The following is a 26,151-nucleotide window of genomic DNA, read 5'->3' on the forward strand; positions in this document are numbered from 1 at the left end:
GTCACTATGCTTAAAATGTTTCTCAAATTCACACTTGAAAATAATGTGTTCTTGTTTAATGAACAATATTCTGCTCAGGTGAAAGGTGAGGCGATGGGGGTTAAGTATACCCCAACTTTGGTGAATTTATTCATGGCACAGATGGAAGAAAGTCATATTTTGAACAATATCCAATACAAGTCTCAAATTGTGCTTTGGAGGAGATTCATAGACGATGTCTTTATGATTTGGTCAGGATCTACTCATGAACTACTACAGTTTCTTGTATATATCAACAATAATACATTTGGCATCAAATTTACAGCACAAAACAGTTGTGAAAATGTTGACTTTCTTGATCTCACGATCTTTATAGAGGATGATGTTATCAATACCAAGGCCTTTTGCAAACCATCCGAGTCTAACTCTACTCTTTATTCTATCAGCGGTCATCGACCATTCACAACATCCCAGGGGGAGAATTTCATAGGGCCCGCAGGAACTGTAATAAAGATGAACTCTTATCAACCAGGTTTAATCAAAGAGGCTCTTCCAAGGAGAGTATCAAAACGAGTTTTAGCAGAGATCGGACAATGGACCAAGCCATTGCCCTGCAGTCTAGTAAGCGTGAATCTACGCCTCAGCATACTGTTGATGTTATTACACAATTCTCAAAGGATTCCAAATGTCTACCGCTCAGATACTTGAACGCTCTATTACTTGATAAGGACATTAGAGCTTTTTTGGCAGATAAACCAAGAATTTTATTTACTGGATCAGAGACTATTCGGGACAAAATCAGTCCCTCATTTTTACAGATCAAAAATGTACCACACAGTGAAAGGAGAACATGGCTATCACCCATTACAGGTTTCCATAAATGTGGAACCTGTTCAATGTGTAAATATGCAGACACTAACGCCACCCAATTAATGGAAATTAATGGACACAACATACAGATTCGGGATCACATTAATTGTAGAACCACGCATGTTGTATATGCATTGAAATGCGTTTGTGCAAAGACCTATATTGGGTCCACTATCCCAAGCCTCTTCTTCACTGCCTGCATTCGACCGGAGGAGCTGGAGCCCTCTCCACTGCAGGAGCAGTGCCCCCACTCCCACAGGTGAGCCTGGGGCATCATCTAAACAAAAAGGTAGGCCATTGGGCTGATTTACTACCTTCTACCAGAGCAGCTGTTACTCCGACCTACATCCGCAGAAACCGCACCTTTATTGCCTACATTTGCTGCCGTTTTGCCGCAATCGACCCTTGTCTTGCCAAGCATTGCAATTTGATTGGAATTACCACCTGTGTGTTAAGCCACCATTACAACACACATGGCTCGACAGAGCCAAAGATGGCCGACTGCAGCGTCTTTACTACAGCCCAGCATTGATCTTCCTCTACCAGGGACTGCCGTGCCACCATTGGCCAGCGGGCCCCTCTTGAGGACCAATCCGGTGCCGGCAGGCGAGCGCCGGCACACTCACTAAGGCACACACAACAAGGGACATTTCCTGTCCCGAGCCTGTCCAGAGCTGACCCCCGGCATCCATCTCAGCCGCTCGTATCCTCACCTTCCAGTGCCCATCACCCTGGTAAGCAACCTGCACGAACCTAACCGACTGCAAATCATCCACAAAGAAGCTTTTTGCGCGCCCGCCCTTCATTCATTATTTTTTCTGTATACAAACCGTTAATATCATGCTCCTAGTCTACTAGTCGGCGTGCATCTCGGTGCCTCAACTGCTAAACTCTCCATGTTACCTTTGGGTCTCACCCTAAGTTACTAGGGGAATCCAGACGTGGACCCCTTGCTCACTGTTCTTAGAGAGGCACAGATCCACCCTACTGATGAGGTCCAACCAGACCGAGACACGTGTCTGGGGTTTCTGTTGGTACTCTTGTTCAGAGGAGAATTGCCTAGCATTTCGGTGCTGGACTGCCCCATGGCAGGACAAAGACTGATATGTTTGGGATATTTCTTCTCTGTGAAAGATAGTGAGCTAAAGACTCTGGGTAAGTCCCTCATAACCAGGACTAATGTCTGGCAGAGGGACTCCCAGGACCCCCCTTGTCAATTTGCATAATTAAGTAACTTTGGGTCTCACCCTAAGTTACTAGGGGAATCCAGACGTGGACCCCTTGCTCACTGTTCTTAGAGAGGCACAGATCCACCCTACTGATGAGGTCCAACCAGACCGAGACACGTGTCTGGGGTTTCTGTTGGTACTCTTGTTCAGAGGAGAATTGCCTAGCATTTCGGTGCTGGACTGCCCCATGGCAGGACAAAGACTGATATGTTTGGGATATTTCTTCTCTGTGAAAGATAGTGAGCTAAAGACTCTGGGTAAGTCCCTCATAACCAGGACTAATGTCTGGCAGAGGGACTCCCAGGACCCCCCTTGTCAATTTGCAAACTCTCCATGTTACGCCTGAACTCCCACTGCCCCTATATATCCCTCTGCCATAGCAACTGTATTAACCGCTGCCCTCAGCCACATGTCGCCACTGAAAACGTGCTCACCATAAATACGGCCCTCCTATCAGTACATCGCTTACATGTACATCTATCCAATTGCGAGGTCTCGGCGAACACGCTCATATTGTTGCTCCCCCCGCAGGGCTCCGAGCGATTGTGCATAACCATTATCACCTGCCACCCTGCACTCTACTGATTTGGCACTGCTATGATACTTGATGTACGGTCTACCTGTGTGCATCCCTGTTCCATGGAATGTTTTTAAATGCACTGCCATGCCACTCCGATTTGCTGCCTTACCGAATATACTGAATCTACCACACTAGGTCTATATTACTATTAACCCTCTATGCCCATACTGTTGTCCCCAGCCTACAGTGACTTCGCTGAACTCCGCACACTGTGAGCATACTGATCTAATCATCTGTGACGACTTTGATACTTGCTCATTGTAACCCTATTGTTTTATATACTGCAACTACTTTATTTGCCTACTCTGGCCATGATATTGTACCGTGCCAAAATGACATTTGCTAAACTTATCCCATTGTGACCTTACTGATTTTCGTCCCCCCCTAGAAATTTGAATCTAGGCGTTGTTATTTGTGGAATTGCTGCCCATTGTGACATTACTGATTTTGCCTCCACCTAGAAATTTGGATCTAGGCGTGATTTTGTTGAACTGCTGCCCATTGTGACATTACCGATTTTGCCTCCACCTAGAAAATCAAATCTAGGCGTTGTGATTTGTTGAATTGCTGCCCACTGTGTCCCACAACCTTTCAGCCTCTGCATGCCACCACATAGAAAATCGACTCTAGGCACTATATCCTGTTGAAGTTCTGATCAACTGCTACCTGCCTTTGCCACTCACCGGCTGCACACACACTCTCAGCGACCCTCACCTACCATGCCACCCAAGAGTTCACCTCACTATCATAACACAGACTCACCATCCCGCACTCTCCCTGCCTCACTCCACTCAACCAGCCTAATAGGACTCTTTATAGCCCTCACTATAATTACCTCTACACCGCCCCATAGATACCCAGCTCGCCACACTCAGCGCCCGGCACCATATCCACTTGCGGTAGCACCAGACACTAAAATTATACAATCTCTGCCACCTAGCCTAGCTACCAGACTCTGCAATCTCAGGATACGATCACGTCCTAGCTATTTACCCGGCTCACCCACACCTATCACAACCAGAAACACCAGACTAGGCTCCCGCACTGCACCATTACCCCACTCTAAGTTAAGCAAATACACTACCCCTCTTCCCCCTCTCCCCTCTCCTCCCCAACCTGCCTCTACTCTAGATCGCACTAAGCCCCCCAATACCACACAAGATAAAAACATCAAAGGCATGCTACACCCACCTCTCAAATGTGCACTACTGAACGTCCGATCCCTACCTGCACATGCCCTAGAGATAAATGGCCTCCTATCCACACTCAATCTGGACCTACTATGCATCACCGAAACCTGGCTCCATGATGCCTCCTGCCCAGCCATCACACTAGCCCTACCCACAGGCTACTCCATCCTTAGGCAAGATAGATGCGACAAGATTGGAGGGGGAGTCGCCCTTATCCACAAAGACTCTCTGTCCATCAGACTAGCAGACCCTACCACTTGGGGTGGAAAAGCTGATATCCTATCAGCCAAGCTCTTGCTCTCCCCCAACAATCTAATCAATATATACATCCTATACAGACCTCCCGGACTCCCAGCAGACTTCCAAGAGCACCTCTCCCACCGGCTCAGCAATAACATCAAAAAGTCCTCCAAAATCCTCCTATTAGGAGACCTTAACCTAGGATATAATGATCCTAAAGATAAATCTGCCACAACCCTAGCGAAAGAACTCGCAGATTTAGGATTTGTTCAAGGAGTCCTCACCTCCACTCATTCCAAAGGTCGCACCCTTGACTGGGTCATGGACCACAACTGTGCATCCCACATTACTGCTAATACCCCCCTCCCTTGGACGGACCACACATGCATCGAATTCCTTATCCCCACCAACCCCAAACCTAAAAATCTGACCTACGCACCACCTGCCACAACAAGAAGTTAAAAAAAACTCAATGCAGACAACCTGCGTCCGCACCTCAAACATCCCTGCCTAGCACTACCTTTCTCTCAGGACCCAAACATATTATCAGCCATCTTTAACGAGACTCTCACCAATGCCATGAACTCTATAGCCCCTCTTGAAAATAAGAAAGAAAAAAAATCATTCCACTGCAACTCATGGTTCTGGGATGAACTCCGCGTCAGGCGCAAAAAAACTGGCAAACGGATCCCAGTGACATAAATAAGAGCCATTCAAACAAATAGCCCTCCAATATAAAAAAGCCATTTTAGCAGCCAAATCCAACTCCTTCAATGACAGGATCTCAAAGGCCAACTCCCAAGCTAAAGAATTATTTGCAATCTTTAACGAACTAGTCACTCGCCCAGCTAGCACTAACGAGATAACTAAAGACAAAGCCTGGTGCGCTAGCATTCAGTCCGCCATGCTCAACAAAATAAAACTCCTCCAGAACAAAATCTAAAACCATTGCAAAGCCCTCCCTAATCAAAAAAACAACCGCCCTTCTCAAGACAAGTGCAGTAATTTCAATCACGCTCAATTCACTTTCAGAGACGTCACTGAACTGGAGGTCCTCAATCTCATCAAAAACCTCAAACAATCGCTCTGCAAAGCAGACATCTGCCCGCCCAAACTCATCAAGGAATGCGCGAATGACCTAGGTATGTGTTAATAACTACCTTCATTAACACATACCTTCATTAACACATCCTTCCAAACAGGAACCATCCCAGACAATCTCAAGGAAGCCTGGGTACGGCCACTCCTAAAAAAAGCCACGCTTGACCCAACAAATCCCAACAACTACAGACCGATAACGACAGTCCCGTTCCTCTTAAAAATCCTAGACAAAGCAGCTCACAACCAGATACAATCATACATAGAAGCTAACTCCATACTAGGCAAAAGACAATCCGGATTCCGTGTTGGGCAGGGGACAGAATCCGCCTTATTGGACCTAAAAAATCAAATCTCACAGATCATGGACAAAGGCAAACCTGCACTGCTCCTTCTACTCGATCTATCAGCTGCATTTTATTTGGTAGACCACCAGACACTTACCAGTCACCTCACCCATGCAGCTCATTTCTCTAAACAAGCAGCATCCTGGATCACATCCTTCCTTGAAGGTAGAGCCATGAAGGTCTACTCGGATACAGCAAACGCAGACCTTACCACCATCAACTGCGGTGTCCCCCAAGGATCTTGTACAGCCCCCACCCTCAATAACCTCTTTATACAAAACCCCTCTTTGACCTACTGGACTCTATGGGTATAGCATATACCAACTATGCACGCGATACCCAAGTACTTATTCCCCTATCTGGACTCTATCACCAAGACACCATGACCCTTCACAACATCTATGCCACTATCCAAGCTTGGATGGCAATCAATGGCCTGTGTCTTAATGGGGAGAAGACTGAAATCCTCATCCTTGGCCTAACACACACAATAACAAAACTAAGCCCCCAATACGCCAACTTCAATATAGACAACACTACCATCCCTGTATCATCCAACGTCAAGACTGTAGGTGTTCACACTGATGCAAATCTATCGATGAACAAACAAGTCAGTGCCATAGCCTCTGCATCTGCATCTGCACTCAGCACCAAACTCATCAATGCCATTAAACCATACCTATCCACCCCCAACCGCCTGGCCATAGCTACAGCAACTATAGGCGCCAAACTCGACTACTGTAACGCCCTCCTAGCTGGCACCTCCGCCAAGAACATTCAAAGACGGCAAACCACACAAAATGCACTCAGAGCCGCGCTGAGCATCCCTAGAAGAGATCACATATCTCACGCCAGACGTGAAGCACGTTGGCTCCAGGTCAAAGACCGTATCACTCTGAAAATCCTCACCATCACACACAGATGTATATATAAAACCGCCCCAACATACCTATCTGAAGCATTATCCAGGACCACATCCACTCGCCCCACCAGAGCCCAGTACACCAACCAGATACACTTACCACACATAGAGAGAGCTACAGCTGGAGGTCTAGGCTTCTCCTACATTGCACCAAAACTTTGGAACTCTCTCCCGGCCACCCTTAGAGCTGAAACTTCCATCTCTGTCTTCCGCAACAACCTCAAGGCCACTTTCCTCAACTAGCCTTGCCCTGGCATCCTTGATTGTAATATAATACAAAAGTATATCTCTATTGTAACCTGTACATATTTACCAATGACTATATAACTATTTTGTACCCTGTATATATATATTGCTAATGACTATGTAACTAAGCTTTGTACTGTAACAAGTGCCACGATGTCCTCCTCGGACTGTTGTGGGCTATATAAATACGAATAAAATAAACAAACAAATCCGACAACTACGATTCAGGATTCGTGTGCATTTGGCAAGTCTGGGTAGCCAGGATCCGAGACTGCCCCTTGCCATCCATTGGCAAACTAAGCATCAAACAGACAACAAGGAAGGTACTTGCTTTGTGGGACTGAAGAAAAGAGGGGGTGACATCACCCTCAAACTGAGGCAAATGGAAGCCAAATGTATTTGTCTTTTTCGCTGTAAACAAGCAGGTCTCAACACTGATAATGAGATGCATGTATTTTTATGTACTTTATTTATAACGAAGAGAACATATGGGCACAACTCTCCTGTCAAATTTTAAAAGCAGGTATATTAGGTATGCAATTTTATGATTTATTTGCACAATGAAGAAAATAGTGTGTCCATTACTCCCCAGTTAATAAGTTTTCGATTTAGTGCTTCAATTTACAAAGATCATAGATCAATTTACAATCATGACTGAACACAGAAATAATTTCCAAGACCTTGATTAACTGCTGATGACTGCTCGTCGAACTAGCATCGGCTCACTAATGTTAATCAACAATTATTGCTTTGACTAGCATGGAAGGTATGTCACGCATCGCAGTGTTCGGATGGCACACTCAATGACACCATTTAAAAGGAAGTTTTATTTTAAAATGAGTCAAGTCATTAACTTGGCAGTTGTCATTGGTAAACCAATTAGTGGTGTATTCATTAAATCCAGATATCTTACTAATTATTAACACACATCCCTTCATTACAAACATTCTCTAGGGCAGTGCTCACTATTAAGACCAAGTTAGAGCAGCGTCTACAGCCGAAACTCGAAGCGCGCATGCGCATAACTACACATTATATCAGCTTGTGTTAGTAGTCGAGCAACGCAACGCGCATGCACTTACCAACAACACTTGTGTAAAACAGAGCTTGTGCATTAGATTAGTAGTCAGGCCCACGCGCCTGCGCAATAATGTCTAATAGGGAACCACACAGGCCCCCCCCCCAGTTACTATATAACACGCTGCGTATAGAGGTCGCGCCTCTAACGTCTATGCCAGTAGGGAGATAGGGATATAACCCTGATATACGGGTAAGCGCTCATTATTTAGATTCACGTAATGAGATGATAGGAAACCTTTAACTAATATTTACCCAACGGGAATACAAGACAAATGGACCCTGATTGACTACTTAACTCAAGAGCCAGAAGAAAGTGACATCCCTGGACGGTGCGCAGGCACGCATGTGGTTATATTGCATCATGAGTGCAATAACCAGTCACACACACACACACACACACACATTGGATTCTTCCTCGCACTTCTTCATGTATCCATAGATAACAACAGAGATTGTCCTCTGCCACAGGACTCACACTCATAGGAATCCATTCCGAATAAATACTGTGTCTGGATCCACAATACATAGACTCAAGATGATAGGGGAGATTTAATTTATTTAGCAATGTTTCTGTAAGTCTGCTCTGAGCACGACAATTTAATTTGTCATTCTTACCATACTGTATGCATCGAGGGCACCGAGTCAGCACCTCATTCCAATTCCTAGACCCTTAACAGCTATTTCAGCAGACATCATTTTTGACTCATCAGCAAGTTAACCCATTCATCTGAAATGCACACTTATTTGGGGCACATTATATTGGTGTCACTTTGAGGTGCTGTCCGCGCATGAGCAATGCATGGCATACACGCTAATTAGCAATACTAACATACCATATCACACAATTTATATACCAAATAAGTAACGTAATGTCCCTCTGTCTTCTCTTTTTCCTTCCTGCAACATATGTACGTGCTTCTCCATAAACTGGGTATGTGAACCCCATATGCTTTCAATTTGAACAAGTGATAACTTGTGACATTAACGTGTGTTGTTATGTTCTTTTCATTGTTTCTTTATTGATATTACTTTATCATTTTGGATTGTAACCATCTTTGTATTGGTTTTGTCAGCCTTGAGTACGACTTTTATGTCGAAACACGTGTTGGCTGACAGTGTGCTAATAAACACTGCATACTTTATTGACTTTGAACGTTCATGTATAAATATACATTTGTATATTCAATCACTGCAAACTTGTATCAATTTAAGGAGGAGTGCGATTTGTGGGTCATTACCCATAAACATATTTCACATTACTGGGCATTAGTAGGCATACCCAGTGTTTGACCTTTGCAGCGCGGCTCAACTCCTAATCTCTAGTTTTGGGACGTGCAGAGCACACACATCAGACCTTTTCCTACCCTTTCCTTTTGTGTTACTCTTGGCTTGGGTATTGCTCATCAGCATTTTCAAACTGTGCATAGCTTTCCCCTGGGAGTCTTGGGCTTTCCACACTCGTATGCACTTATTTATACAGTCACCTCGTTTGAACTTTTGCTGGTCTCGTACAGTTCGGTAATGAACATTACTGCTATTGTTGCTTTCACTCACTCACGAGTGAAGCAGCCTGCTGTGAACACGCGGACAGTGTCGGAGTGCCCCAGAGTCTATTATAAGCTGTGGTCTCTCCGGTTAAGTTGCTCCATTATGCTCCGCTTGGTGTTCATAGGACTTTGTTACTTGTGGCACCTTGCCACCGGGTAGATCGCTTCCTCTGGTCCTCCTCCGCTCATGCCACTGGAGACTGGAGTATCCTTTGCTCCGAAGCGGGCCAGGTGCAACCCGACCACCTGGAATCTCCAAAGAGGGAACACTTCACTCGCTAGTGCTGCTTCCTCCTGTGCAAACTCTGCACAACTAAATTCTTTTGGGCAAGCGTCTCCTCTTCATGCTTCCCACTGCGCGAACTCTACAACAGGAAGAGTCAAAGGCCAATACTCTCTCAGAACCCGCCATGGCTTCAGTCATTTCTGTGGGTCCGGTGTCTCCTCTCACCACCAACTACCCTCTCAGCTACAATCTAGGCCTGCACTGCTGCTGTTTCTTCCGCTGCTCAGCTTCCTCTCTCTTCTCCTCTAATGCCTGAATCTGAGGGTGCTTTTTATGTCTCCCAGTCCTCTTCAGGCGTAGGTCAGTCACACCGACAGGAGAATCACTCCCACAGCTGTGTTCTTCTGCATCCCTCCTCATCGTCACAGTACTGAGGGAATTATGGGACTTGAATGCCGTAGCAACCAAGTTAGCTATCTAATTCACTGATCTGCCTTCTAGTTTCTACAACATTCTTTAAATAAATTTCATGCAATTCAGTATTCAGTCTTGTTGGGAAAGAGGAATAATGTGTTCTAAGCTTTTGGTGATTCTTATGGACAGACTTCTTTCTATTACTACCTTTTGAGTTAGGCAAGCATTTATCGCTAGCGGTTTTAGAATGGGTATTATTCAATTTTATACCACAGAAGCTTTGGCTAATTTCACCCACATTTAGGTGTTTAAAAAGTAGAACAGTTATATTATTGTGGCAACGAGCGATTCAGTGTTTTGGAATTTGTAACATCTCTTTCTTAGAGGAAGGTAAATACCTGGTCTCACCCCATTGATTCCTCTCAGCTCCCTGAGCACATTTTCTCCTCCCAGGTGAGTCTCCTGCAGATCAGCACCCCCAAGGTCAGGATCAGGAAGCGTCTGCCTTTCCCGGGCCACCTGGGAGGAAACTTTAGGCAGTGATTTAGTGAAGGATCCATAGCATTCACCACACCATGCAACACAGACTGAGTGTGGTCCATTGGTCTGTGGGATCACTACTTTTGCACTCAAACCAGGCAGGAAAGCAATTTCCGGCAACATCTCTGGATCACAATGTTACAGAGGGGGCCAGGCGTTTCTCCCCATACCGCCTCATGTCCTAAATCATGTGTCAGGCAGTGGGTACAAGCCCCCAGAGTTGCCTCGAGACATACGGCTGTTAAGACGGATTTCTGATCTCTGTCCTGGTGGCGCAGAAGTTCAGAAGGCCAACCTAATTACTTGGAACAGGGTAACCTCTGGACGAGCCAGACCAATCAAGGTAGCGATCGCGGCGGTCATGACTAGGTCTCAAGAGGAGTGAGGGCGACTGAAAGCCCGCAATGAGCGCACAAAGCAAGATCACTTACAAACTACTCCAAACAGTTGTTATATTAAAAATATATACATTTATTTCAAGGCCTTTAAAACAATGACCGTAGCGAGAAAATCACAATATAACGATAGTAAACCAACACATACCATATCAACACAATATATATACAAATACGACAGTCTCAAGCATTAGAGGCACGAAATGGGTAGTCCACCTAAAAGGGAAGGAAGACAGGCAGTGCGAAATAATGCTTAGACCCAGTTCGCCTTCAGAGGCACCTAACTAGATGGAAGTCCGAGCCCTGCGAAGAGTGGAGCCTTGTGCTCAAAAGTACCTGCACGCGCTGGTGCCAACGGGCAAAAGGAGAAGCTCTTCGAGGGAAATCAGGCAGTTCAGTTTAGTGCACAAAAGAAGAACAATAAGTTCCGCGACTCAAGCGCAGCCTCCACAGTGGGCAGAAGCAGAGCGCGAGTACGGAAAAGGGTGCTGTTTTATGCAGCGGGGAAAAGCAATGGGCTCCTGCAGGAGGGCGACCAGATCCTAGCTATGCTACTCACCGGTCCCCGATGCAAGCAGACCCAGGCTTCTCTGCGTCAGTTTCAGCAGCTGGCAGGTTCAGAAGAGCAGGGAACGCCTCGTCGTCGTGTTGAGTAAAAAGACGTCCCAATCGAAGAAACCCGCACAGTTTGTTACCACAGCAGGGCAACGGAACGGCCGTGTGTATCTGAGCCAAATGTACACTACTCACTTCAGACTTGGGAACGCCAAGTGTACGAAGCGTGTGAGAGTGACAAGGACTCGAAATACTACACAACCTGGCGGCGGTTACAGAGCAAGACTCCCGTGTAAGCTGGTCAGTCAACTGGACGGCCCAGAGACACTTCCGAAGGCTTACTGGCAGGAGATGGTGAAGATGCCGAGAATAGCTGTTCCCGCTATTCCAAGGGTCGAAGTACCAGTACAGGCCTTCTGGTTCGATCAAAGGTGAAAAGGGTTTCACAAGGCGACAGCAGTGCAGAGGAGAAGTCCTTCAGCGGGTCACCAGCGATTCCTCGGTCCAGCCTCTTGGTTGCAGGATACTTGGCTCCTGTATTCCTTAGTTCGTGAGAACTCAGGAGATCGACATGGTAGTGGTGTTTCCAGCCCCCTCTTATCCACGGTTCCCTTCGCGCCAAAACGGAGGGGACCCAATGGGAGATCCGCTCATCAACACTCACACCATACGTGGACCAATCACGGACCACGGTGGTCCCAGGCATTCACACCACCCTAGACTCTCTGGCACCCAGGATGTGTATTGGGACCAGACATCCCAGCCCACATCCTGGAGGCACACACAAGACATGTAGAAGCCCGCGAAAGCATCTGTGTTTCGCGGGAAAGTACATGCCCAAATAAGGAAGGCCCCGGGTCGGCTCGACCTGGGGAAGGTGAAGGGAGCAAGACGGTCAGCGGACAGGACAAAGGAGCCTCGTGGTCTGGCCATTTTGGGAGCCAGGCCACCATTTTGGGTTAAGCGCGAGAAACGCGCTTAGAACGCCAAAAGGAGCTCAAAACACAAGAAAACGATCGCTGCCACCATTCCCGTCCCTGAATTACTTGCACCGATCAGATACAATCCTAAACGAGTATCTAGGGCCTGTAGAAGGCTAGAGACCCAAGAGAGCTGTAACTTAGCTTACAGTGCCCTCTTGTGTCATGTTGTAGGAAAGCCGCAACATGATAAAAGAAACTACGGGAAACAGCGTTCCCCGGTACTGACTGTCTTAAGGGCATGTCAGTTTCCCCGTAAGAAAAAGAGCGAAAGCCCAGAGGAGTGCGGCAGAAGGCGGCACTTCTCTGGCAAAGTCAAGAACAAGGTGAAAAACAACAGCAAAAAGTTTAGGGATTGCCACATGGAAGGAAAATTACCTACAATTACGAAATCTTTCCTAACAACGGCCAGGCAGGGGACTTCATCAGAGTACCCTGTGACACAAATTTAACAAGGTTGTCACTACTTCACAAGGGGAAATATTCCCTCATGTGGCCAGGGAAGGGCATAAGCTACCTCAATCTAACCATGGGGGTGGCTATCTGTGGATGCACCACATGAGGGAAGACAACCCCCGGGGAGGCAACGCAGACTTGGTAGGTCAAAATAGATATATGACCTCTGGTAACACTCACCTGCCCCCGAGCCCCAATTCCTGTATGGCATATTGTAGAGTAGGAGCAGAACCTCCAGTGAGGACTAATAACCAAACATTCACTGTTACCTAATAACAGTGAGATGGGGAAGGGAACTGGAGTAACGAAGATCACTAGAAGCGAAAGCAGATGCCGTATTTTAGTTGTTGGAAAAGATGAACAGTTGCCAAAATGTTTAAATGCACCATACCTGGAGAGAAGGGGGGTCTCACTCCTCCCGACGTCGGTCACGACACTGGAGGAGAGCAGGTTGCAGTGTGGAGCAGAGAAGCTGGTGGAAGTGCCGTCCAGGGAAGTCGAGCAGTGGAAGGTTTGCTGCACTTGTGCTACGGGCAGCAGGAGCTGTCAAGCAAGTAAGGAGGCAAGGTGGGATCCGGAGAGACGATGGCACGCTCCCCCAACCGACAAGAAAGAAAGCAGCAGTGAGAACAGTGAGACGCCGAAGCTGCCAACGGAGACCAATAAGCCCAGAGAGAGGAGTTGGGATGCCGGGGCGCCTCATGGCAGATGCTGTGTCCAGTTTAAAAAACTGGTAAGCCCTAACAAGGGTGTTGGGATACTGGGGAAAGTGAGCAAAGAGATAGAGTACTGAAAAGGGTGTCGCTGACCCAATACCTAAAAAGTATAAAGGATCTTGGAACTATATAAATAAGAAGGTGATTGCTGATGAGAAGCCGAGTCCATGGCTTGCACTCAAAGACGGAGTGAAAAGAAATAAGAAAGCCCTGGCAGGAGACTAAACCGGGCACACAGCGAGTCTGGGAAATGCACCCAAACAAGATTGTTGAACTTGAAAAAAAGGGAAACAGTACCCCAAATGTCTGGAAACTAGGGGGAAGTGAGTCTCCCCCGCCCCTGGCACTGTGGAAATTGGGAAATATGTGAACTGTGGAAAAGCTAAGAAAGCTCGGGGAGAGAGTCATCATACTCCTTGAGCTTGTGAAACTGAACTGTGAAAAGTTAAGAGAGCTCTGAGGCAGAGGCACGCTCCTTGAGCCTGAGAATTGTGGAAACCTTGAAGGGAAGCGTCATACTCTTTCCGAGTTTGATAAACTGTGTAAACTGGGGAAAACGCAAGGGAAGTGTTGTCCCTCTTCAGATTGTGGAGTATATTAATGTGACATTGAAAAGCCAGAGAAATCTAGGGGAAGGGACAGCCACCTTTTCTGATGGAACATTAGTTGTTTTCTTTTACTCTTCAGAACTTTATGTTTGGAACTTTGGAAAGAAGCTGCAGGAGTTCAAGCTGAAAGACATCCACCACTTTATGGTATATTAAGTTTAGTGTGCGAGAGTCAGCATAAAATTTTAGACACAGGAGGGAGAACTTTTTGTTTTGGACATTCTGACATAGACGTTCCTTAGTTTTGTTGAGGCATGGGAAACCCCTTCTAGAGTTAGAATAGGTAGGATTTAATAAATGTCTTTAACCAAAACCAAAAATGGCACTGTATACGAGTCTTACTCTTGATCCCTTACACCCGTCTCTGGAATAAGGTGCCACTGCGCATCACACTGTCTCCCGACCACTGATACCCTATACCGTACCTGCAACGCATGAAGTGTGTCCCACCCTAGACCCGCCCCCACCCTCGTCGTGTATGCATAACATTCTCCCAATCTGTTCTTCCTCAATCATCTTCACTATTCTTTTGTCTCGGTTCTCATCTGTGCTCTTGTCCGCTACTACTACTTTAATGATCTTAGTTATCCATGTGTTTTGGCTTTATCTCCGTTTTCTCCTAACCCCCTATTTTTCCGTCTCTTTCAGATTCTGCCATAGTTCCTTTCTCTTTATCCATCTCCTTTCTTTTGTCCTTTCTATCGCGTCTTCCACAAGAATCTCGCTCCCTCCTCTTTGGGAGTTTTTGCTTGCTTCCTCTCCGTTTACTCTCCTTCACTTCCTCATTTCCACTGCCTCCTGCTTGCTGGCAGACTCTCCCTTTTGCCTGGGCTACCCCTCACTGCCACTGTTCTTCACTCGCCCTCCATTCTTCTGGTCTTCCCCACCCGTTCCCCTTAGGGTGGAATATCACAGGGGCAAGGTGAATAATTCAGGGGCAACGGGTTTGTCTTGAAAGCAAGGCAAAGCAGAGCAACATAGGTTAAAATCCCGGTCTCGCACTTAGAGACTGGTCTCCAATATTTAGCGTGTTATAAAAGATTAATTAATTCTTTACTCAGTTGCTAGCTTCCCCTCCAGCCCAGGTGAATCCTCTATTGAGGAACTGCTCCTGCTGCTTCAGTCATCCTTCCCACATGGGCGGTCTTCCTTTTCCTTCTGACTTACCTCATGTTTTCCTCTGTACTTTCGGCTAGTGGCTACTTTCCTTTGCCTGCTCTTGCCACGCTCGCCCTCTAACCTCTCCTTCCTTCTCCTGCCGATTACGTCCGTCCAAAGCCTTCTTACTACGTTCCCTCGTAATGCAGGGTGGGGCATGCCAAAATTGGTTCATGGGTGTTCGTTACAGGAATTCCAGTGGTAGGATCTACCTGGAGGAGTTTATTATTGGTTGTCCACAATTCACCCAATGATGTCCATCAACAATGCAGGGCCAGTGCTTCTGTCTCCAGCCAACCATCCCAAAGGGGAGTAGCCTGCACGCACCGGCCACCAGCATAGACACCTGTAGATAACTCCTAATGACCAAACCCTAGCCCACAACAGCCCCCCAATCTGTCGTGTTCATCCGAGCCAAGCCTTGCCGCAGACGCCCCGCCCCAGCTAAACGCTGGCAGGCTGGCAGGCTTCCAGACTAAAACAGAGAATGCAGAGAAATGGAGCCCAGTGCGCTGCCTACTGCAACAACCACAGCCAGTAGCAGCCACCAAACCGCAGGCGTCGCATTATCACTAATGGCGAGGCCTGCAGGCATGGAAGACCATCCATGGGTGCATCACAGGGCATCATTATTTGTTCCAGGTCCCTCGGCAAGCTTTTTGCAACCTCCCTCCTGTGACTTCATTGTGATTCATACGCAATGAGCGGGCTCCTTCTAGACAATTACCAATTGTGTGCCACTGTTTGCCAATTATAGGCTATTCTCAGCGAATCATTACCGCTGTCCCCCTTCTAGGAAGGCAAAAAGACTGACCCTGCAAGTAATGCTTCAACGTTGTTTCCCTACTAGCCAGACACCAACTCAGTGCTAAATTCAGTGCCCAATTTAGCATGTACCAAACGTGTCTCTTCTAATCCAACAGAAACTCTGTTCCCTATCCATTCAGAAGCCAGCGCCTCTTCTAGCAGCTTGTAAACCTCATACCTTTCCTATGCAGACACCAACCCCTGTGCCGTTTATATGGCGACACCCTGCGCCTTTCCAATGCAGGCAGTAACCCTTTGCCTTTCCTGTGCAGTTGCCAAACCTCCCGTGCTGGCAACAACCAGCATAGTGTCTTTTCTACGAAGGCACCAACTTGATGCCTTTTCTATGCAGACACAAATACTGTGAATTTACTGTGCCCCTACTGTGTTAGGGGAGTTTTCCTAAATTTCTACTGGCAGTTAGACTTAAGTAAGCTATCCCAGTGATTTGTAGATCCCCCAACTCTTAGTATCAGTCTGTACTATCTCAGGACCTTGGTAGAGTGGCAGCCAGGCTTATATTAAGAGGAAGATGTGAGCTTTAGGTAAGTACAACGCATCTAGTTAGACAGGCACAGCAAAGAAGCTAGTTATATAAAAGTAAATATTTATTATATTTACACCAGAATCACTTTAAATACTTTAGAAGTTTATACTAGAACACTTAGGAATACTTGACAATACACTTCAAAGTGCACTTTCACTTTTGTGTTTGTTCGCAGTCATATTTGTAGCAACGTTAGAAAGGGAAAAGACAATGTTACTGTATTATTGGTTATTGCGCACTCATGCGGTTTTCAACGGTTTATACGGTAAAGCATTTACTCTGCAAACACATATAGTAAAGTCACTCAAAGGGAGGTAAACGGTTAGTTAGTGTAACATGAGCTTGGTTCAAGGTTCTAGAGAGGGTTTCTTCGAATAGTAAGTCCTTTAAGACCCAAAGCGCAACCCTTCACAAGTCTTCACAAGCAGCGAATTATGAAGAGTTCCTGTGGATTTCTTCCAGTCTCTAGTTTTATCGAACCAACAAGTTAGCAACAAACAAAGGAGACCTTAAAACTGACTGGAGGAAGGGACACAAGCAGCAGCATGAGTCTCGGGTAAAGAGGGGGTTGCCCTGGACACCTCTACGTGCACTCCAACGCTCTGGCGCAGCTTCTTGGTATCAGGTAAGCAATACCTTTTTCCCCCCATAGTACCGTTTGTTGAGCCGCGAAGTTGCAGCTCTGGACCCAACCTCTGGATTCCTTGGTCTAATGACTGAAGGCAGGACAATGGACAGGATCTCTTAGCAGCAGTCTTGAGGGCGAACTTGTAGCAAAACATTCAGCAACATCTTGGTTCACGCTGCGGTTTTGGTGCCTTTTCTGCAGCACCAACAAAGGACACAGATCGCCCAGTCAATCTTCGCTTTCTGCCGTCCCACACTCTGATGAGGTGGTGTGGGTGAGTTGGATCGGATCTCTAGAGTGTCCTTACGGGTTCAGCAAAGATTTGGATGGATTCAGCCATTCCACGACAATGCACTCGAAAGGGGCAGCAGGTCTCCTGGTATTGGGGTTCTGCAGCTCTGGAATCTCATAGGACCTCGGGAGAAGGCTTTTTTCAAAGTTCGTCTTGGGACTGGCTGTTCCCAACAACCAAAAAAAACACAGAAAACTGGGTGAGGACAGCAGTGGTCGCTTCACGGTGTTGCAAAGGGTCTGCAGGTGTCTCTGGTCATCGTCTTCTTTGGTTACTTCAGCTTCCAGTGGTCGACTTGCTTTTCACTCCAGAAGCCTCACCTTTTATATAGTTCCACCACACACTTGTCTGCAATCCCTGCCAGCATTTTACAGAAAGGGGCGGTTGGCTGTCCAATCAGGTCAGCCAGAACTCCTGTGGGAGCGGACCTATTCAGGCCCTCCGGCAGACAAAATTACTCCCCTACCTCCTGCCTGCCCAGACACTGGAGCCTAGTCGGAGATACCCAAGGGTTCCCGCCAAAGGCAAAACACACACACAGGCCTTCCCCTCCCAGAATGGTAGATGAAGGGCTGACAAAGAACAACCAAGCTAGTAATGGTGAAAAAAGAAGGAGGGTCCCAAGTTGGTACTAGGGTGCCTTTATTGTGCACCACCCAGGCTATGAACATAGCCTGCGATACCAAAAAAGACAATAGTTGGTAGGACATGTCCACTGCCACCAGCCATAACTAGGTGATGGTCGATGTGACTAAAAAGTCACAGGAGCAGAGAAGGGGGATACTAGGTACCCCTTTGGCACTCTACTGAAGATGGTGTGTGCCAATCTCCCAGTCTATAAAGTTTTGTGAGAGATCCTAATTATCTCTCTATCCCTAAGAACCATTGTTTGTTTATTTTATTTCTTATTTTGCGCCACATGCCCATGGACCTAATTACTTGGGGATATTAAAAAAGAAACTTAAAGGAGGACCCTGACGGTCCCCAGCAACACTGCCCATAAGGAGCAGCGAGCTTCAGTAGTAAAGCACAGATGCCTTTAAGAGCTATGGTGCAGACTGACTCCATAGTGAATAGAGTTCCAAAAGACAGTGCCTAAAAGAATGAATGAGGGGAAAAAGGCTCCACTCATTTAGGAGTTAAAGAAAAAAGGTCCAGAAGTCCAGCAAAAAGTGCTGGGGGTCTCACTAGGAGAGGGGATGAAGCATAATAATGATAAACATCCTTAACACTGTGCCCGTCTTTTCAATGCAGGATTCAACTTTGTGTCCCTTATAGGCAGACACCAACTCTGTCCCCCTCAAAGCAGGAATTAGAGTCTGTTACTAGAAAAGTCAGCTTGTGCTGAGCCCTGTTAATACAGATGAATTGGCCAGATAGCCAATTCAGAAGATCACTGCAGTCCAGGGCAGATTCAGTTGGAAGATGGACATTCTGACTGACATTAAGATGGCTATCAGACCGTTAGCAGATGAGAGCTGCGGGCGGTGCAATACAACCAGTTACAGCCATTAACCAATTTGCTAATCTCAGATAATGAAACTAAGTGTCTGCCATTCAGATGTGATGGGAGGAGAGCAGCTAATCGATAGGGGCATTAAATACAAACTCAAACTAGTGAGAGAAGGGGAGGGTCACAGAGGCAGACATGAATGAGCGGCAGAAGAAAAACCTAAAGGAGAAGCAAGAGGCAGTGGTCCGGGTAGCAGTCATTGGGCCTCATTTCGAGACTGGCGGTAAGCCTGCCGGTGATACCGGCGGCTTGCCGCCAGACACGAAAAGAATTACTGGTGCCTGACTTTCCGGTAACACCGGGGTATTACAACCCCGGTGGCATGGAAGTCAGGGACCAGTAATTTTCTAAGTCCCCATTCCCATGGAGTCCCAGAGGACTCCATGGGAATGGGGACCACGGAAGCACCAGCACCAATTGCAATGGTACTGGTGATTCTGTGTAACTCTGCGGGAGGGTGCCGTTCTGCCCACCAGGTCACACCCTGGCGGGCGGGAGGGTGCCGTTCTGCCCACCAGGTCAGACCCTGGCGGGCGGGACGGCACCCGCTCGCAGAGTCGTATTGTGCTGGTCCAGTAACAAAAGGTGCTGGTAGGCTTATCAACACCATTGTTACTGGACCGGCACAGACTTATTGAGGCCTGATTGTGTTGGAGAGCCTGAGATAGGATGAAAGGTGGGTCCTGCGAGACCTTTGACTACAGGGAGAACTGACACGGGGATAGGAATGCCAAGGAGTTAGAGCCTTCGCATTCCTTAAGAGGGCTTCCCTGTTTGCCAGTGTGCAGGGGACCATATCTCTTAGTGAGAGGGCAAAGAGAACCACATTCCCTATTGCGAGAAGGTTAGAAAATCCTTTGATAGCGGAGAGGAGAGAAAAGGGAACCACATCCCTTAGTAGTGGGAAGGGAAATCTAACTTGTAGCCAAGGGCTGGGGCACTAAAATCCAGGATCAGGAAGAGGTGGGATAGGAACTACCCTCCTGGCTGGCTTGCAAATAGCAAACCTGGCCCACCATTACTGTGAAGACGACATCCCAAAGTTATGTCAAGGCTAGCGAACCTGGGAGAGAACAATATCCCCCATGGTGAAAGGACACAGACACTTTATAATTCCACACATCCCGACACCTTTCTATTTAGAATACAACCTGGGCAGAGTACCTTGTTTTGTGAGATCAGACTGCTAGGTCCCTTAGGCCTTTCTCTAATGCCCAATTTCTCTTCCTTGCCTGAGAGAGCAAATAGATGAACACTTGGGGTAGTTATTCAAACAGAGGGAATGCTCTCCATAAACTACAAGGGAAAAATAGATTTACCGTATGAGGAACCCAGATTCTTATACCACGACACTTTCCGTCACCTTGTACCAAGCAGAGGCTATTGGTTTGTGCTATAGAAGCACCCCAGAGCCCATGGGCTTATATTGCACCCCTCATAAACTAAGGATGAAATTGCATCTTCTATGGAATGTGTTTTGTGAGTGCCCCACAGGGCATTATCCACTTACGTTCTTCTCTCCTTCGGCGATGCGGACATCATAGCAATACGCCAGAAGGATGTCGATCAATGAGAGGAACGCCTGACAGCGAGACTTTTTATCCAACAAAAAAGATTTGTTCTTGAAGTTTCTCAGCTGTTGTTTCTCTTCATCAGAAAACACAACTAGAATAAAAAATGAAAAAGAAATCAGTGCTCAAGATTTCAAAGCAGCAAATGTCCTCTTCTAAGACACCCTATAAAGAATACTCCTAGATCTTCCTCAAAATCTGGAGTCGCTACAAGCCACTGGCGAGTGACAACTAATTCTTGGGATAGGAAAAATGGCATCCTGTGGGCACGTGGAGATCTGGCAATGCTGACAGGGGACAAGTAAATGTTATGCCTGGTTAATAGCTTACAATTTGAAATATTTCATCCTGTAATCAATTGTTACTCATTTTAACCACATTGTTTGCAAGGAATCACCAGTCATTTCTCACCAAAGTTGCCATTTTAGAAACACGAAAGACTAAGGATTATATTATATAAATGGCAAAATCAATAGTTCTGCCATTATTTCTTAACATGCTCAGTCTCACAAGCCCAATTACAGCTCAGGGACAGTGCTGCCACCATATGCTCGGACCTGGTGAAGGTGAGGTACAGTGCTGCCATGATATGATGGGTGTTGTCAAGTAAATCCATTTGCAATCAGTCTATGCTGAAGTCTATGAAGTAACTAATTACCCAAGATGACAACGCGCATGGAGCACTCATATGTGAATATGATTTAATACATCATCCAAACTGGATCGTAATTAGAAGTCATAAGAACAGCCGACACATTTTTCGACCTGAATGCAGGTCTTTTTCAAGGCTATTAGAAACGTAGAATCAAACATCAATGTCAAAATTACAAATCACCCGAAATGAGAGTCCAAGAAAGAGGACAGCAATCCCTCTGATATCAACTATGCAGAATAGGTTGTTATAATAACCACAATCCACTCAGAGAAACATGCTGAATAATCTGATCAAGGATTTACAAGGTAAGGCAACAATGGATAAAGAGGGAGAGAAGAACAGTGGAACATACAATTAAATACTCATAATGATGAAAATCCACGCTAGTTATTAAAAATTGGGGGTGACCGTGGAAAACCGCCTGGCGTAAAACACTTGTTCCAGTGTAAATAAAACATTAAGTAGTGTCCCGGTATAGTTAGTGCTAAGACAATTGTCAACTGGCTAACAAATAGATAAACTGAATTGGTATACTTTTCTTACCAGGATACGTTTGAAGCACCCGTGCAGCCGGTGTGCGTAATCAACAGCACAGTCCAAAGTAATTATTGGGGAATCTGAATTATGTATGTAAACAAGACTAACAAACCATCACTAACATTGGATTAAAAAGAGCGCTGTGTAGGTCATTCAAGAATCCATAGTGCAGGTATAAATAAATGCATCAACCCTTACCAGAATTGTCCCAGTTAACGTATGAGAAGGCGTTACTGATGATGGGTAGACATTTCAGTATTCACAGAAAATGGTAACGTGTTTATGCCCAAACAAATCTGACAAAATGCAGAGACAAACTATTCAAAAACTAAAACCAGGCGACGTCAGTGCTGTCCAAAGAAGTCACGCATTGAGGAATGTGAGGAATCTGAGGGCATCCTCACTTCTACTCCCCTGAATACTCCTCTCAGGTGTCCAGGGAAAGGCCATCGTTCTTGGATCCCGACCCTGAGAGTGGATATGCAAGAGAGGATCACCTGGGTGGAGGAAACTTGGGAAGTGGTGAGAGGGTGCGCGTTGGTGAGACATGGTATATCCCCCTTTCCCTAGCCAGTGAATCCAATGTCTAGATTCTAGACAAAGCAGCCTACCTGCAGGTCCAGCACTTCCTCGAAGAACAGAACCTCCTTGGACTGAGACAATCCGGCTTTCGCCCTAGGCATGGGACAGAGACCGCCCTACTCGACCTAAAAAACCAAATGGACGACGCAAGGGACCAAGGCAAACCTGCCTTGCTCCTTCTCCTGGATCTGTCGGCAGCCTTTGATCTTGTAGACCACGACATCCTCTGCGACCACCTCTCCTCCACAGCCAACTTCTCTCAAGAAGCCATTACATGGATCGCCTCCTTCCTCCAAGGCAGGACCATGCAGGTCTTCTCCGACCTAGCCACTGCATCACCCTCTATCATGCTATGTGGGGTGCCCCCCAAGGCTCCTGCCTCTCCCCCACCCTCTACAACATCTTCACCCGCCCCCTCTTCCTCATCCTTGACGCCATGGGCATCTCTTACACCAACTACGCCGACGACACACAGATCCTTCTCACTCTGACAGGCAACTATGACACGGACTCTGCTACCCTCAACAACATCTACAACACAATTCAAATGTGGATGGCTATCAATGGCCTCTGCCTTAACTCCGACAAAACTGAGCTCCTACTCGTAGGCTCCCCTGACACCATCAAGAAACTTGATGCTCAGTTCAGCCATTTCACCATTGACTCAATCACGATCCCAGTACTTGACACGGTAAAAACACTAGGCGTCTACTTAGACTCCAATCTATCCATGACCAGACAAGTAAACGCCATTGCCTCCTCTGCCGCTTACCATGCAAAACTCCTTAACGCAATCAGACCTTATCTGTCAAAAGACACCTGCACTAACATAGCCAGGGCCATAACCGGCTCGCGACTTGATTACTGCAATATTCTTTTCCTTGGGACCTCCAACAAAAATCTTGAGAAGCTCCAAGTAATACAGAACAGTGCCCTACGCGCTGCACAAGGCATTGCCAAGAGAGAGCACATCACCGCTGCCAGAAAAGCTTCCCACTGGCTCCCCATAAAGGAGAGGATCCTATTCAAGGCTCTAAGCATCACCCACAAATGTGTCCATCTTGCCGCCCCAATGTACCTTTCGCAGAGGATCCACCTGGTCTCCTCCACAAGACCCACTAGATCACCCTATGCCAGCATGCTCTCAGTACCCAGGGTAAAAAAGACCAGAGCAGGGGGCTCCAGTTTCCCTTACCTCGCTGCCGTACACTGGAACACCCTCCCTAGCTCCCTGCGCTCTGAACCCTCACTGACCGCCTTTCGGAAAACCCTGAAAACGACCCTGTTCATCTAACAATTACATGGCCTAGCCCTCATAATTGTATTGTATGATGTATTATGTGATATATCTGATCACAGGTCACTGCCTTACTGTAACCCAAGGCACAACCTGCTCACATTGTAACTACGTCTTCCTGCAAGTAACAGTGCCACAATGCCCCTGGGCTGCCTGCGCGCTATATAAATTTAATAAATAAATAAATAATGTACCCCCTTCCTTTAAAGCTACTGTCAGTCCCTCACTCTTTATTCTGACCAAAATGCCCCACAATCCTTTTTTCTTACGACTGGGAAGAGGAGAAAACAACTAGGAGTTATGCACACTTCTCTACCTTCACACCCCTTTAGTACTGGGATGAGGAGGAGGGCTGTGGAGGAGTTCAATTACAACAAACAGGCATGTCTCACTAATAAGTTTCACCAGGGTCAGGCAAATAATGAAGAGGACTTAGACCTGCAGCCTGTTAACAGGCCACAAGTGTATAGAAATGGGAAGCTGAGATGGCATAGGGAGAAGGAGCTGGCCAAGGACGCAACGTTTGGACCAGGAGGGGGCTGGAGAGGAACCAGCTGGAGGAAAGCTGGGTTAAGCAGGAGCACTGAGGAGACGCCAAGCTCCGTCTGGCTGTGAGAGAGCCTAGACTGCTGCCATCCCTCCTTCATGGTGCCCACGGCAGAGGCTGTGGGGCTCCAAAGGCTCCAAGGTGCTGACGGCCGCTACGAAAGTAAGAGTGGTTTCCAGCAGCACCCGCTGTGGAAGAGTGGGGGCTGGCTGGGAATTCCACAGTTAGACGGAACACCAAGCTACAAAACCATTATATTAAAAAAAGACAGTCACAAGGGGGCACGGATGGGGTGGTGTTCAAACAGTTGGGATGCATGCTGAGCAGTCGAAAAGCAGAGCTTCAGGGTATATGTGGAGAACTGAAGCGAGAAGCCCAGAGGAGGAGCCAACGCTTTCCCAGGGAGTGCAGAAAAGGGAAACACTCATACCGGGGATACTCTAGGGCTGGGAAACAGAGTTATTTGAATACTGAACAAACTGACTCTTATTACCCAAACTATGTGAGGTCAAATGAGATGACTGGGAGTAACAAGCAAGTTATGAAGCAAATTAAGTACTTTTAAAAGATGCAAAGAGCCTTACTGAATACCAAATTAGTTGGTAGTTACGAAGAATGTGTTTACAAAGTCAATGAAGTACTTTTGAAGGATGCAAAAAGCATTATTGAATACAGAACTAAATAAAGGATGTATTCAGTATATTTTTAATACAGAAAGCAAGTGATGAACAATTAGGAACATTTCTGAATGAAGTGAAAGCAAAGCCAATGATGAATCCATTTTACACCGATTCCTACATTTTCACTACCTCCCCCACCTCGGTCCCGTTCCAGTCATGTGATAACTTACTGTTCATGTAAATAGTTCGAAGTTCTATTTTCTGATGCATGTTTCTTTGTTGCTTATGCTTTTTATGTATTCTTTTGTCCTCATGTAAAGCACTTTGGATTTAAGCGCTATATAAATCCTAATGAAATAAATAAAATAAAGTATTTCTGAATGAAGTGAAAACAAGAGGGTGAGAATAATAAAACCCTCACAGAGTGAACTTTATGAGATGCGTTGTGGCCAAACCAAGAGACTGCCAAGAAGAAGGTGTACTAAATCTATTTTGATTCCCGTTTATGAGAAATGTGGAGAAAATAAACCGTCTAATTATAGACTTCTTGCGATGCTTGATAGTAGCGCCAAGATTTTAGCAACATTACTTCTAAAAAAACGTAGTAAATGGGTGGTAGTTACAGGCCATCGCCACAGAAAACAAACAGGTTTCCGGAAGGCTCTTGGTACAATGCATAACAACTGCGTATTGCAATATGTATTGGCAGAGAGAAAGCACTGCAAGCAAATACTTTCGACACAATACCACGTGCCAAACCTTTGAGTAAACTAGAGAAATGGGACCTTGACGCCATACTACTGTACTTTATCAAGGGGTTATATAGTGACACAATGGTATCTCTATGCCTATACCAAGATGGTGAATAAACTCGACAAATTAGTGCCAATGATGGATCAAAATAAGGATGTGTTCTTGCACCTTTACTATACAATATATATACATCCTACTGCAATTCTTGCTTGGCCGAAGTGAGCATTTCCATCCTCGTATTGGAAGAGATCGTACCCCCTGGCTAATGTACACTGATAATACAATCCTTTTGGACCAAACATCTATTGGCCTACAGCATTCTATTGATGAATTGGCCATGTATGCAAAAGGAAAACAACTAGCTTATCAATTCTTATCAATTATTTGAAAACAAACATTATTGTGTTTGAGAATAGAACCAAAAAT

General features: G+C 46.2%; 1 protein-coding gene across 5 annotated transcripts in view; it reads right to left on the bottom strand.

The window, feature by feature from the left end:
- The window catches only part of SHQ1 (SHQ1, H/ACA ribonucleoprotein assembly factor), a 671,809-nt gene that overhangs the window by 293,538 nt on the left and 352,120 nt on the right, over positions 1 to 26,151 (bottom strand). For all 5 annotated transcript variants that reach the window (XM_069643203.1, XM_069643202.1, XM_069643204.1 and 2 more), the window contains one exon: positions 20,674 to 20,828. In XM_069643203.1, the coding sequence (XP_069499304.1) occupies positions 20,674 to 20,828 (155 nt within the window). The remainder of the gene's footprint in view (positions 1 to 20,673; positions 20,829 to 26,151) is intronic.

Source organism: Ambystoma mexicanum, chromosome 2p, assembly GCF_040938575.1.
Source record: "Ambystoma mexicanum isolate Mex_15411 chromosome 2p, UKY_AmexF1_1, whole genome shotgun sequence".
NCBI classification, from domain to species: Eukaryota; Metazoa; Chordata; class Amphibia; order Caudata; family Ambystomatidae; genus Ambystoma; species Ambystoma mexicanum.